The 12,855-nt window shown below is 39.7% G+C and overlaps 1 protein-coding gene across 2 annotated transcripts in view; it reads right to left on the bottom strand.

Moving 5' to 3' along the window:
- The window catches only part of COL22A1 (collagen type XXII alpha 1 chain), a 215,775-nt gene that overhangs the window by 145,722 nt on the left and 57,198 nt on the right, over positions 1-12,855 (bottom strand). For both annotated transcript variants that reach the window (XM_015856410.3, XM_085536911.1), the window contains exon 4: positions 7,493-7,567. In XM_015856410.3, the coding sequence (XP_015711896.2) occupies positions 7,493-7,567 (75 nt within the window). The remainder of the gene's footprint in view (positions 1-7,492; positions 7,568-12,855) is intronic.

The raw sequence follows: 12,855 nt of genomic DNA, 5'->3' as shown, positions 1-12,855 counted from the left end.
GGAGAAAGCAAATGCTCCTTGTTTATAATAAAACACAAAAACCTTTTGGGATAGCTATTTTCTTAAATATCAAGATATCTGAACGTTTTATGTGCATATTTCTGTGCTTGATTAGCCCATGTAAGCCTTTTATGTAAATGCAGAATTACCTCCACTTGTACTCCAGCTACCAGCTCAGAGAATGAATCCAGCCCAGAGTAAAGTCCACCAAGTTTCTCCAGCTCACAGACACTGACTCTTGGACATAAGGTACTGATCAGCTCTTATTTTCCCTACTTACTTCTCATGGAAACACAGTAGCTATAGCCAGATGTATTCATTTCAGAAAACAGGTTTCAAATCACTTTCTGGATCCCTAGAGAATGGACATGATTAGCACTTAGGGAGTTCTGATCACTCTTCTCCAAATTATATACGGTTGACTTCCTAGGCAAAGTATACAGGAAGAAAACACTATCAATCCTCTTTTTGTTATCATTGCCTTGTGAATGGGGAATGTGACGGCAAAGTGAATCATAAAATCATAGAATCTCTATTTTCTGAGGGATGTTCCAAAAGTAATGCCTCCTATTTTATTACGTTGACCCACAACATCAGAGGCAGATGGTGGCGGTATGGTAGTAGAGGCTGAATCTTCCCACCAATAGTCCTTTACATTTTGTTATTGTATGACAGACTGCAGCAGAGGGATGGTTTGACAAAATGATGTTTGACATGGAAGTGTGCATGAAGCAGAGCTGTGTGACTGAATTCCTCCATACAGAAGAAACAGCACCCCCTGGCATTCATCAATGCTTATGAATGTTTCTGGAGACCAAACAGTGAATGTGAGCACAGTGAGGCAGGGGGTGGTGCACTACAGCAGTGGTAACAGTGACGGTGGTTCTCTTCTCTTGGTGCACATTTTTCATTGCTGGCAAAAATGCATAGTTAATGGTGGTGCCTATGCTGAAAGACAGTGTTTTGTAGCTGAGAGTCTGCTCTATCAAATGTAATTACTGTGTTCATTGTATCTGCTGTAATTTCCATAGAAATAAATAAAAGGCATTACTTTTGGAGAGGCCTACATATATGCGGCCCAAGACAATCTGGTTTCACTCCATGAGGCCCAGACAAGTAAAAAGGTTGGACATCCATGATATTGTCCAACCACTGACCCAACGTCACTGCGCTCACCAAACCATGTCACTGAGTGCCACACTACCTTTTTCTTGAATACCAGAGGCACTGGAGTTTGTGACTCCATCACTTCCTTGGGCAGCCTGTTTCAATGCCTTACCACCCTTTCTGAGAAGAAATTTTTCTTAATATTCAACCTGGCTGCAGTGTGGCAGAGAAAAGCTCCATCTCTCTTCCCCATCTCTCATATACGTCTCAGCTACAATCCAGTCCTGAATATTTGGTTGCATCATTGTGGATGTAGATGGGCATTGCTAGTGTCTACATGAACAGACAGCTTCAAGTTCGTTGAACATATGCAGCCTGTGATGAATACTGTGTCCGTTCATCTCCTGTATGAAGTCAGTGATCCACTACAGAGACCTGCAGCTATTAATGGATTCACCACTTACCTCTCAGAGGGATTCCCAAGAAGACTATGAGATAGACAATACAGAGTGCCAAATACTAAGAGAAGGTGAAATGCCCATTACTCTGTCACAACAAGAGTGCTTCTGTCCCCTGAGGGACATTGGTTAATGTTCTCCTTCTGCAAGTTCAACTGCCTGGGCACTACTTTCCTCCTGCTACCATGTGGCTTCGTGGGCAAACATAAATAGCCCTACAAATATTATAATTAGCTGGTGACTCACTGGCATCTCTGGAATGCAAACCCTGTCTTGCAAACTACAGGATACTGGAGACATGCTGACAGTTAAACAAAGCCATTGCAGTCTATAATTGCAAGCTTCTAGTTTTACAACCAGTGTCTCCATAGTAAAATGCCCAAATGTCCTTTATAGAGATACATCAAAACACAGAGATCGTACATAACATTTGGTATTTTGTTTGTGCACAACAGTTTCAGAGATGGGGACAAGAGTCAGACTGCTGAGGTCGATGTGTGGTACAACCCATAACGCAATTTCTGCTGTTCATCACACACACTTTTGTATGTGCCTTTGTGACACAGGAGTTGAGAGTCAGGGCTTTGATGTTTCCTCCTTCGCCCATTAACACCATGCAGTGTGGCTTGTATTGATGCATAAAGTCATGTAGTGATTGGAAGTATCTCTCCCCAGGGTTAATTTTTCTCAGTGTTTTATGTGAATTATTGCAAGTTGTTCTTTACTTCTGTGACAGATTCACTCCAAAAAGAGAAGCCAGTATGTGCTGAGGAGTGTTGTTTCATCTGGTGGAATATGCTGAAGAACAGAGATCAGCTCATTTGTAATTATTGGGATCATCTAGATCACTGCAACCAAACCCCACATTCTGCAGGTCTAAAATAATTCGAATAGTTCAAATGTGAAGTTTCAAAATCCCATGAAGTACAATTCATTTGCAATAGCTTGGTATTTTATGTGTTGTTTCAATGCAATATAATTGTTCATAAACAATTATATTGCACAAGAGATACATCTTCAGGGTGCAAAATGATATCACCGTCTTTTCTTGCCTGGTCATAATTAGAAGTAAGCTATGATCCCTCGCTAAAAGCTGATGTAAACAAAACAACAATATAGCAATATAAGAGGGATTAAGTCTTACAACTGCAGTTTTATTTTGCATATTTCAGGACAGATGAGTTAAACCCTCTTTTGTTTACATTTCCCTTCTTGATTAAAAAAAACACAACAACTATGCACTAGGATGCTGTAAGAACTTTATTTTAAATATCATTAATCACTGCTTTATGATATCAGACTTTCTAGAAAAGAAGCAGTGTTTATCCTGGTATCCTAACCAGATTTCTCTTTCTCTTTCAAAATCCCCGGTGTTATTTCTAATTTCGCATTTATATTTAGGATTTACGTCTTGTGAACTGTTCAGCAGACACTGCTTCACTTTACTGCCAAAATTTGCATCGGTAGTATAGTAAAGCCGGCTATGTATTCCTGCCTCATGCAATCCTATTTCATTGTGTATGTTCTCAATGGATGCTATAGCTGTGACTTTTCATTTAAATGCTGTGATACCACAGGGTCACAGAGTTTCCCCCCTGCTATGAGAAGTAGCCCTGTTCACTGCTCTTTGTCTTCTTTACTACTTTGCTGCTTGTTCCAGGACTTCATATCTCTGACAGTTTTAAACCTTTCTCTAATGTCTTACCTGAATGTATTTCTTAAATTGCTGATATCTGTTTTTTAATGATACTCTTTGTCCTTTAGTGATTCCCCTAATCTCCCTCCAGCTACTCCCCTGATCTATTTGTGGAAAGCAATCATATCTCCCTCTTCCACCTGCACACGGTAAGAGTAACCCAACCTAGTTTTGTAATCTATTGAAAATAGTCTGTCTGGCTCCTGAACACAGTATTAGCTCCTCAAGACCAAATCCGTATTTCCTGAGCAAAGGAAATGTGATCACACTTTTCTAGATAAGCTGCAGCCAAAGCCCTGTCCATTCGCATAAATTCTTCCCTATCTCTAAAAGGCTTACTCTACCTTATCCTGCTTTACCTTATCCAGTAATGACCTTTGCCTTTTTCTTTACCGGTATAATACCATGGCTTACAAGAGTCTACAAACTAAGACACCACCAGTTTTGAGAGAATGGATTTATAGCACAAATTCCTGTTCTGATCTTTAATTCCCTCAACAGGTACTTTCAACAAATAGTCCCAAATAAAATGGAAAAATTCCCAAGCTCTTGAGGCAAACCGGTTCTTCCCAGATCATCCTCTATGCTCAGCCCTGGTGAGGCTGCATCTTGAGTAGTGTGCTAAGTTTTAAGCCCCTTACTACATGAATGAAATTGAGGGCATGTACAGAGTTCAGAGAAGGGCAAAAAAGCTGTGAAGAGTCTGAGGCACAAGTGTTCTGGGGAGTGGCTGAGGGAACTGGGATTGTTCATTCTAGAGAAGAGGAGACTTGAAGGAGACATCATTGCTCTCTGCAACTACCTGAAAGGAAGTTGTGGCAAGGTGGGAGTCAACCTCTTCTCCCAGGTAATAGTGATGAATGATAATGACCTCAAGTTGTCTCAAAGGAAATTCAGATGTGATATTAGGAAAAAAATTATTCTCAGTAACTATGGTAATGCATTGAAATAGACTGCCCAGGGAGCTGGTGGAGCCACTGTCCCTGGAGGTATTCAAGAAACATTTAGATGTTGTACTGTAGGGTATGGTTTAGTGGGCATGGTGGGGACGGATTGGTGGTTAGGCATGATGATCTTAGTGGTCTTTTCCAAACTTAATGATTCTATGATTGTATTCCTGCATAATAGCCTGATCCTAATTTATATTGTGGACATTCACAGAGAAAATTAGACCTGTGGCTTGTTATTCCCTTTCCTAGAACTCCATCATTATTACCTCCCAGCTAGCCAGCTTTTGACTCACTTTACAATGTTTATTTTTTTTCTACCATTTTTAATTTTAGCAATGATTTTCAAGACAATAAGAAGTGATAAATTCTTACATGAGTCTAGATAGATTAAATCAACCTATTTCTGTTTATCTACAAAAAAAGCCCAAACATCTGTCTTCTGAAGAGAAAATAGCAGTTCAGTGTTTGGTTCTCTTCCAGCTTGTAGTATTCTTTTAGGTGCAATTAGTCTTCTGATTGTGAACGAACTTCTCTAGCTGTACCCCTGCACCCACCATCCCACCATCAGCCTTAAAAAAAACCCTCATGCATCTTCCACTGCTCAGTCACACACCTGACTCCCTTCCTCTCACAAAGCCTGTCCTTCTATAGCCCATGTAATGATCAAGCCTTTATTCTTACTTTTGCTAATCTACAACAATTCACATTCACCTAACTGCAGACACACGTCAAGTTGTTGGTTGTGCTGCAACCTATATGTAGGTATGATATACAGGAAAGGTCTGGCAATGGTGATGTTCCATGTGAAACAACTGTCTGTGACATCGGCTGCTGCATTGCTTTCAATAAAAAGACAATAAAGAAAATCCCCAGGAAGTCTTTTCTTCCTCTTAGTTCTGTGATCTCCTCCCTGTCTGAGGAGTGCAAAGTGCTGAGCTAGGAACCTGTTGGGCAAGGCTCAATTTTGGCTATCCAAGTGGAGTGCAAGACAGAGTTATTAACTGTAAAGCTTTGAATATATGAAAATGGGTTAACAGAGGAACTGTCTCCCACTCTGTGCTGTTAGAAGTGAATACATAGAAATCCACAGAACTCTCACAGTACTCTCACAAAATGATTTCATAGACATCAGGCTGCTCCCCAAAACTAAAATGCAGCATATTCGAAAGCCCTTCAGCAACAACTAGCAGCACAATACATTCCTTTGGGAAAGTATATACTGCACCCTAAGCCAGTGGAATTTTCCAATTAAGTTTGGAGAATGCAATGATATTCTGTCGGAATTGGACCCAAGGGCCTACAGTCTTCTGAAATCGCTACAGTGAATGTAAGGAATACATAAATAGTGAGCATGCATTTTGGTCCTGTGCCGATCCATCTCCAGCAACATAATGACCCTAAGCAGACCCAGAATTTCAGTTCAACACTGTCCAGATAAAAGGCAAGTATTCCCTAAATATAAGGTATAAGAACAAAAAAAAATCACTGTTGCACCATGTAAGAGCAATCAGGAGCCTTATATAAACCCTCTTGTTTTGATGGAGACTGGACAGAGATGTTTTTAGTCAAAGATTATCATAGTCTTGTTCTTAATGGAATTAAAGGAAAATTAAGTCAGAAACTTTACAGAAGAGCATAAATACTTACATATGTGAACATACATGCATATATGTATATACTGTAGTAAAAAAAAATCACGCATCAGAACTGAAGTGGAATGCTTCTTTACATTTCTCAGCAGAAGATACATTTTAGAAAACAAAGGATGTAGTGTATCAATTAGCACATGAATTAAAATTATACTGTAATACAGAGGAGATGCTGAAAACCATTCGCAACATCAGCTTTCTGGAAATCATCATGCAGAAGATGGTCATGTGAGAGGGATACAGTCCTCCTTCTCTTTTTGAGCAGCAACTTCCACGGCAAATAGACTCAACCTGAATCAGTAGAGCTAACTATTGAATAGCTCTACTATTTGCACAGCCATGTGACTGGAGGACTATCAGAACAGGTTAATACAAGACCTAGTGGTGGACCACACTTGAGATTGGGTATGTGGAAGCTAGCTATAGTTTTGGATTAACAACCAGAGAAAGTGCTACCACTCAGCATTATCACAGGTACCAGTAAAGCCAGACTGCAACCAAAATAAGCTGCTTACAGACAGTAGAGTTGAACTGATACTTTGTGCAGGCAGTGAAAATCCCCCCAATGAAGAAAAACTCTTGAAGTGTAGCAGAGCTGTCAGACCTTTACCATTTCTATTCATAATCAAGTTGCAGAAGAGCCTCCTGCTTCTCACTGCAATTTTTGGGTCAGGCAGAGATATTCAAAGCACATCTCTGATGGAAAGCTTTTCTCTGCCAAAAGCTCAAACTGTATTTGGGGGTTAGAAAAGAGGCACAGCCTTTGGATATGACTGGCATGTTAATTCCTTTAGCTGTCTGGAAGAATGTATCAGAACTCAAGGGAAAGCAGAGATCCCAACAAACCTGCTTTCCTTTGACTTTTTTCAGTAGCATTTCAGATGAACTCATTCTTTTGGGGTTTTTTTTTTCTCTCTCTTTTTGTGTTTTCTTATACACACACACATGTATAAACTGTACTTCAGTAACAATTGCCATTGGATTATGACATCCCACAACAATCAGAGATCAAATAAATAAGCATTAAAACTCACAAAAACTTGAATGGTCAAAAAAACATCCAAACAAAAAGAGTCATCTCAAAGGCTTATTGCTTTCCTCTATCCTATTCTCTAAGTCCCACTAGATTCTTAATTTGCTGTCACATGAAAGAAAAAGCTTGTGATTATTTATCGGTTCATGGTCAACAGATGGTCAGCTCTTCATGGTCAACTCTCTTCCAGCCCTACAGTCCTACCTCTCCATCACTGAAAGTGTTCTAGATAAAGCAAATGCCAGCTAAAAGAGATAACATTTAAGAATATCACACATGAAACATACGGAATCACAGAATTATCAAGGTTCGAAAAGACCTAGAAGATCATCTAGTCCAACCATTACCAATACTTCCCAGATAAATCATATTCCTCAATAAACATCCAAATGTTTCTTGAACACTCCCATGGTCGGTGACTCCACCACCTTCCTGGGCAGTGCATTCCAATGCCTGACTACCCTTTCCGAGAAGTAATACTTCCTAATGTCCAGCCTGAATCTCCCCTGGGACTCCTTTTGCAGGAGAAAATACAATTACACTATTTCTCTATTTCTATTCAGCTCTCAGCTGTATGGTAGAAAAGATTGTCTCTTTACCTGGAATCTCATCTGTCTCTCCATTAGTGTGCTTGAATCGATCTCCTTCCACACGAACATTTGGACACAAAACATCTGGAAAAAAAAAAAAAAAAAAGATTACAAAATTATCACAGGTTAATTAAACATTTTATAAATTACAGAGCTAACAAAATTTGATTTACTGGGTTTTGCCCAACACTACCACATGGTCCCACAACAATCCTGTTTCCTATCTCTACCTGCCCTAAATTCCATTCCCTTATTCTATCTGTTAACCACAAGCTGAGGAAGAGACTCAACATGCTATGTCTGGTTTTAAGCCCCTTTTTTATTGACTGGCCAGACAAGAAGCTAAACATAACAAATGACCAGAGTCTTCCTCTAAGCTTGGTTTCTCTCTTTCAATGCCCTGTAAATCTTAATGGAAGTCACTGCAAAAGTTTAAAATACAATTCCAATGTCAGATTTGGTGCAAGTGAATTTCTGAGTGCCCAGCTCTCACTTCAGTGCTGCTCAAACTTATCAGATAGGACAGCTCCTACTCAAAAAAAAATCCCAGCCCTAACTAGACAAAACAGAATGGAATCAGGAGCACAGATTCTGTGACTTCAGTCACACAATGGTCCCATAGCTAACAAGAATCAGAAACAAAGTGAAGCCCAGTCATTCATATCTTACTGAATTCTGCTTGGTTCCCCTGTCTTCTTCTAGGGCCATGACTGTCTACGTTTCTGTGTTCCTTGAGTTTGTTCAAGCAGAAAGCATCATTCAGTATGAGCAAAACTTTGAAGAATATTTAGCCCAACAAAATAGTTTCAAAGAAGACTGTGAAAATAAGAAATCATTTATCATATTTTTAATCAGTATCAACACCATATGCTTTTCTGAAGAGATCTACCTATTCATCTCTTTCCTACTGTACCACTGAAGTAGCATTTATTTATGCTTTGTTTTACCACATTAATAGATAATTGCACACTTGTAACCAGTGAAGTCAGATAGCTTAAGGGATCATTTTAATGGGACAAGAAAAATGAACTCCTAACTTAGAGGCTCTCTGTACACTTTCTACAGCAGGTCCAGTTTGAACTGTGTTTGAAGCTACATCTGAAATTGAGCTGTAAGAATGACTTTTCTGAGGATGCTGCCAGCAGGCTGGCTGTAGTTCTCCTCCCACTTCCTGACTCAATAAAAAATATGGTATTCCACAATGTTTGGTTAGGCCTAGCAATGAAATCAGATATTTTTCCTGTTCCATTGCACTGATGAATTTACAGACCAGATTATCAGCTACAGCTGAGGTACTCTCAGCTCAAAGGAAAGGGGACTGTAAAAAGCATTGCCAAAAGCCCCAAAAGCCAATGCAGAAATTAAAATCAGTTGCGTACAACCACCCACTCCTTTGCTGTAGTAGCAACTGAGGCCAGAGAGCAGTTAGTCCTGCTAGCATATGTTACTCAGGGCATTTAGAACTGGGGCAATTTTTTATCCACACAGCAGCACCAAAGTGCCTTCATTCAAATCCCTCACTCAGGCAAGGAGTTTGTCAATACATTTAGAGCATCTCAGACGAATTCCTACTGGAGATTTGAGTTAATCACAAGCATGCTAACATATTTTTTCCGAGTGGAATCATGCAATCAGGTTTTTATTGATCTATATTCAGGGCTGTGGCTCCTACAGATATAATGCAGAGGAGATACCTTTTTCACCACACAGAATCATAGAATGGCTTGGGTTGGAAAGGGCCTTAAAGACCTTGCCCTCCGGTGGGCAGGGTTGTCAAGCATTAAATTAGGTTGCCCAGGACCCAAACTAACCAGGCCTTGAACAGCTGCAGGGATGAAACTAGACAGTCTGTTCCGGTTCCTCACCGCCTTCATAGTCAAGAATTTATTCCTTATATGTAATCTAAACCTATCTTTTTCTTTTCATTTAAAACTTATTTATCTTATCCTATATAGTCTGGTAAAGAGTGTCTCCTCATCTTTCTTGTAGGCCTCTCTTATGAACTGGAAAGCCGCAGTAAGATATAACCAGAACCTCTTCCTCTCCAGGGTGAACAAGCCCAGTAGCCTCAGTCTTTCTTCATAGAAGTAGTGCTCCAGCCTTCTGATCATGTTCATGGCCTTTGTATGGTCCTATTATAACAGATCTATGTCCTTCTAGGTCTGGAGGCCCAAGAGGGAGATGTAGTATCACATTAGGAACTACAGAATTACAGAATCATTACGGCTGGAAAGGACCACTAAGATCATCTAGTCCAGCCATCAACCTATCCCTACTGTGCCTACTCAGTCATGTCCCTCAGTGCCATATCTACCCTCTTTTTTACTACCTCCAGGGATGGTGACTCCATCACTTCCCTGGGAAGCCTCTTCCAATGCTTCACTACTCTTTCTGAAAATAAATTTTTCATAACATCCAGCCTGAACCTCCCCTGGCACAACTTAAAGCAAGGACCTCTTGTCCTATCAAACCAATATGGATTGAAGCACAGAGTCACTTCACATATGTTTTCACTAGAAGTATCTAGTACTCCCAGGTGCCTGGTGGTTTGAAAGCCAAGCCTGTATACGTCTTTACATTATCAGGTGAAACCATCTGGTTCTTTCTCCTTCTAAGAGGTCTGTACAACTTCTCAGCATAACAGGGAAGCTCTACTCTGATAAAAAAACTTTAAAAATTGAAAGTGTTAAGACTTGCAAGAGCCGAAGTTAAGCCACTTTTTTTTTCCTTTCATAACCAAGCTGTACTGACAAAAGATTTGCTTAGAAGTTTCATAAGTCCTATATTGTACTGATGTTTTGGATTTATTTATTTATTATTATTTTTCTAAGAAATGCTCTTTTAGCTATAGGCATCGAGTCAATTACTGTAGACAGCACTTCTGAGACCCAATGGAAATGGAAGAGGTACCTCTACATAGTAAAATAAGTGAAGAAAGAAATCAATCTGAGCAAAATTTCCCTAAATAACAAATAAATAAACAGAAAGCATGAGCAAAATCACTCAAATGGCATTCACCCACACTGTCCAGGACTCCCAAGAGACATAAAGAGATAATTCCCATTCTTTAATATTTTCTTCATTGGTTTCTATATCAATGCTTTTGTTTGTTTTTTGGTGGTTGCTTTTGTTGTTGTTGTTTGTTTGTTTGTTTGTTTTAAGGAGATCAAGCAAACCATTTAGTCTTAGGAAAAGAGGCTAAGGGGAGATGTTATTGCTCTTTTCCAATATCTGAAAGTTGCTTACAGTAAGAATGGGGCTGGTCTCTTCTCACTAGTGACAGGTGACAGGACGAGGGGAAATGGACTCAAGTTGCACCAAGGTAAGTTTAGGTTGGACGTTAGGAAACACTTCTTTACAGAAAGGATAGTTAAGCACTGATAATGATAATAACTTAATGAATATGATAATGACTTAAACCTCAGTTTTACATTTCATCCTTTAGCCTACTCTCTATGAAAAAAATCCCAAAGCTGTGGAACATTTTAAAATTAAAAGAGGCGGAACATCTTACAGAATATACTCACTGTAAGACACATGTCAGCAGAGTGTCAAATCAGGAACTTTCACTAGCTCTAAGTTGGCATTAATAACCTAATGATGCAAAAGGAAGGAAGGAAGGAAGGAAGGAAGGAAGGAAGGAAGGAAGGAAGGAAGGAAGGAAGGAAGGAAGGAAGGAAGGAAGGAAGGAAGGAAGGAAGGAAGGAAGGAAGGAAGGAAGGAAGGAAGGAAGGAAGGAAGGAAGGAAGGAAGGAAGGAAGGAAGGAAGGAAGGAAGGAAGGAAGGAAGGAAGGAAGGAAGGAAGGAAGGAAGGAAGGAAGGAAGGAAGGAAGGAAGGAAGGAAGGAAGGAAGGAAGGAAGGAAGGAAGGAAGGAAGGAAGGAAGGAAGGAAGGAAGGAAGGAAGGAAGGAAGGAAGGAAGGAAGGAAGGAAGGAAGGAAGGAAGGAAGGAAGGAAGGAAGGAAGGAAGGAAGGAAGGAAGGAAGGAAGGAAGGAAGGAAGGAAGGAAGGAAGGAAGGAAGGAAGGAAGGAAGGAAGGAAGGAAGGAAGGAAGGAAGGAAGGAAGGAAGGAAGGAAGGAAGGAAGGAAGGAAGGAAGGAAGGAAGGAAGGAAGGAAGGAAAATGAAGAAATTATTTTGCACTCTACTGAGTTATATATATCATACTCTCCCTTTAAAGCTGAATCAAGATCTAAACTAGAAAGCCATTTTTCCTTTCTGACATTACCTTTTTATACCACTAGACTAGGCCATGAGGTCCTCTTCTCCCCCTGCTAAGAAATCCTACATTCATTTGAAGGCAACCCCTTCCCTTGAAAGGAACATCCCTTGGTTAAAGGAACATCACCATGTTTGTCATTAGTGATCCCCAGCTAAGAGTGGTGCGGTCCTACCACTCCTCAGGGCTCTCCACAGAGAAGCCTTCCATACCAAGTACTAATCACAATCCTTAGTTGCCATCACTCTATCCCTTTATTCTTAGGACTCTTTTTAAACAGTTTTTTCAATTTCAGTTTTGTTCTTTCAAAAATAAGTCCTCAGCTGCCAAGGGCTTCTCCAGGGACTTGTGCATAGTGAATGCTGAACACATGTAGCTGTCAAGTTACACAGAATAAAGCGGAGGTGAGAAGAGAAACATGAGGTTAAAGCAAGTATTATTTATTATCATGTTTTGAGTTTGTTTTTTTTTCCAAACCAAGAACTTTGGGATTCCAGAATTTCAGCAGAATCCAGTGCACTACTAGACTTTCAGCTATTCTCTGTATCTACTATATTTATATTTCTTTATAAATATTCCTATATATATATATATATATATATATTCCTTTTCTGCAATAGAATGTTCCTGTTTTCTCTTAAAAAAGCATATTTCTGACCTAAACATTTCAACTGTCTTATCCTCTGACACACACCTTTAACACACTGCTAATTCTACCTATGGCTAAAGACACAGTCTGGCAAAGCACACCTCATTAAAAGCTGTCTCCCAAAAATTTAGACCTGAATTCAAAATAGTTGTGAGGAATACCTGTTCTTTGGCATCATATACAGATTAACTCTGTACCTCATGTCCTTTTCAGAGCTACACAATAAACTTTTTTTTGTATTGTTTTTTTTTTGGTTTTTTTTTTTTTTTTCCACAGTGAAATATTGTTTTTTCCCATCAAACACAAAAATTAAAGGAGAAAAGCCTGGTGAGAAAATTCTTGAAGTTAAGACAATTTCATGAAACCAGTTTTCAGTGAAGCCTTCCCAGACCCCATTAGCTCTGCTCTTCAGCTACTCAGTTTGCTGTGCAGCAGTTCCTCTGGAACACTTAACTCCCTGCAGACACTCGATAATGAAAATGGCTCCTATATATAGCATTCCTTTT

This window comes from Coturnix japonica, chromosome 2, assembly GCF_054131305.1.
Source record: "Coturnix japonica strain WE chromosome 2, WE-NBRP24, whole genome shotgun sequence".
Classification (NCBI taxonomy): Eukaryota; Metazoa; Chordata; class Aves; order Galliformes; family Phasianidae; genus Coturnix; species Coturnix japonica.
Note: the sequence above shows the minus strand (reverse complement) of the source record. Positions and strands in the feature narration are given on the sequence as shown.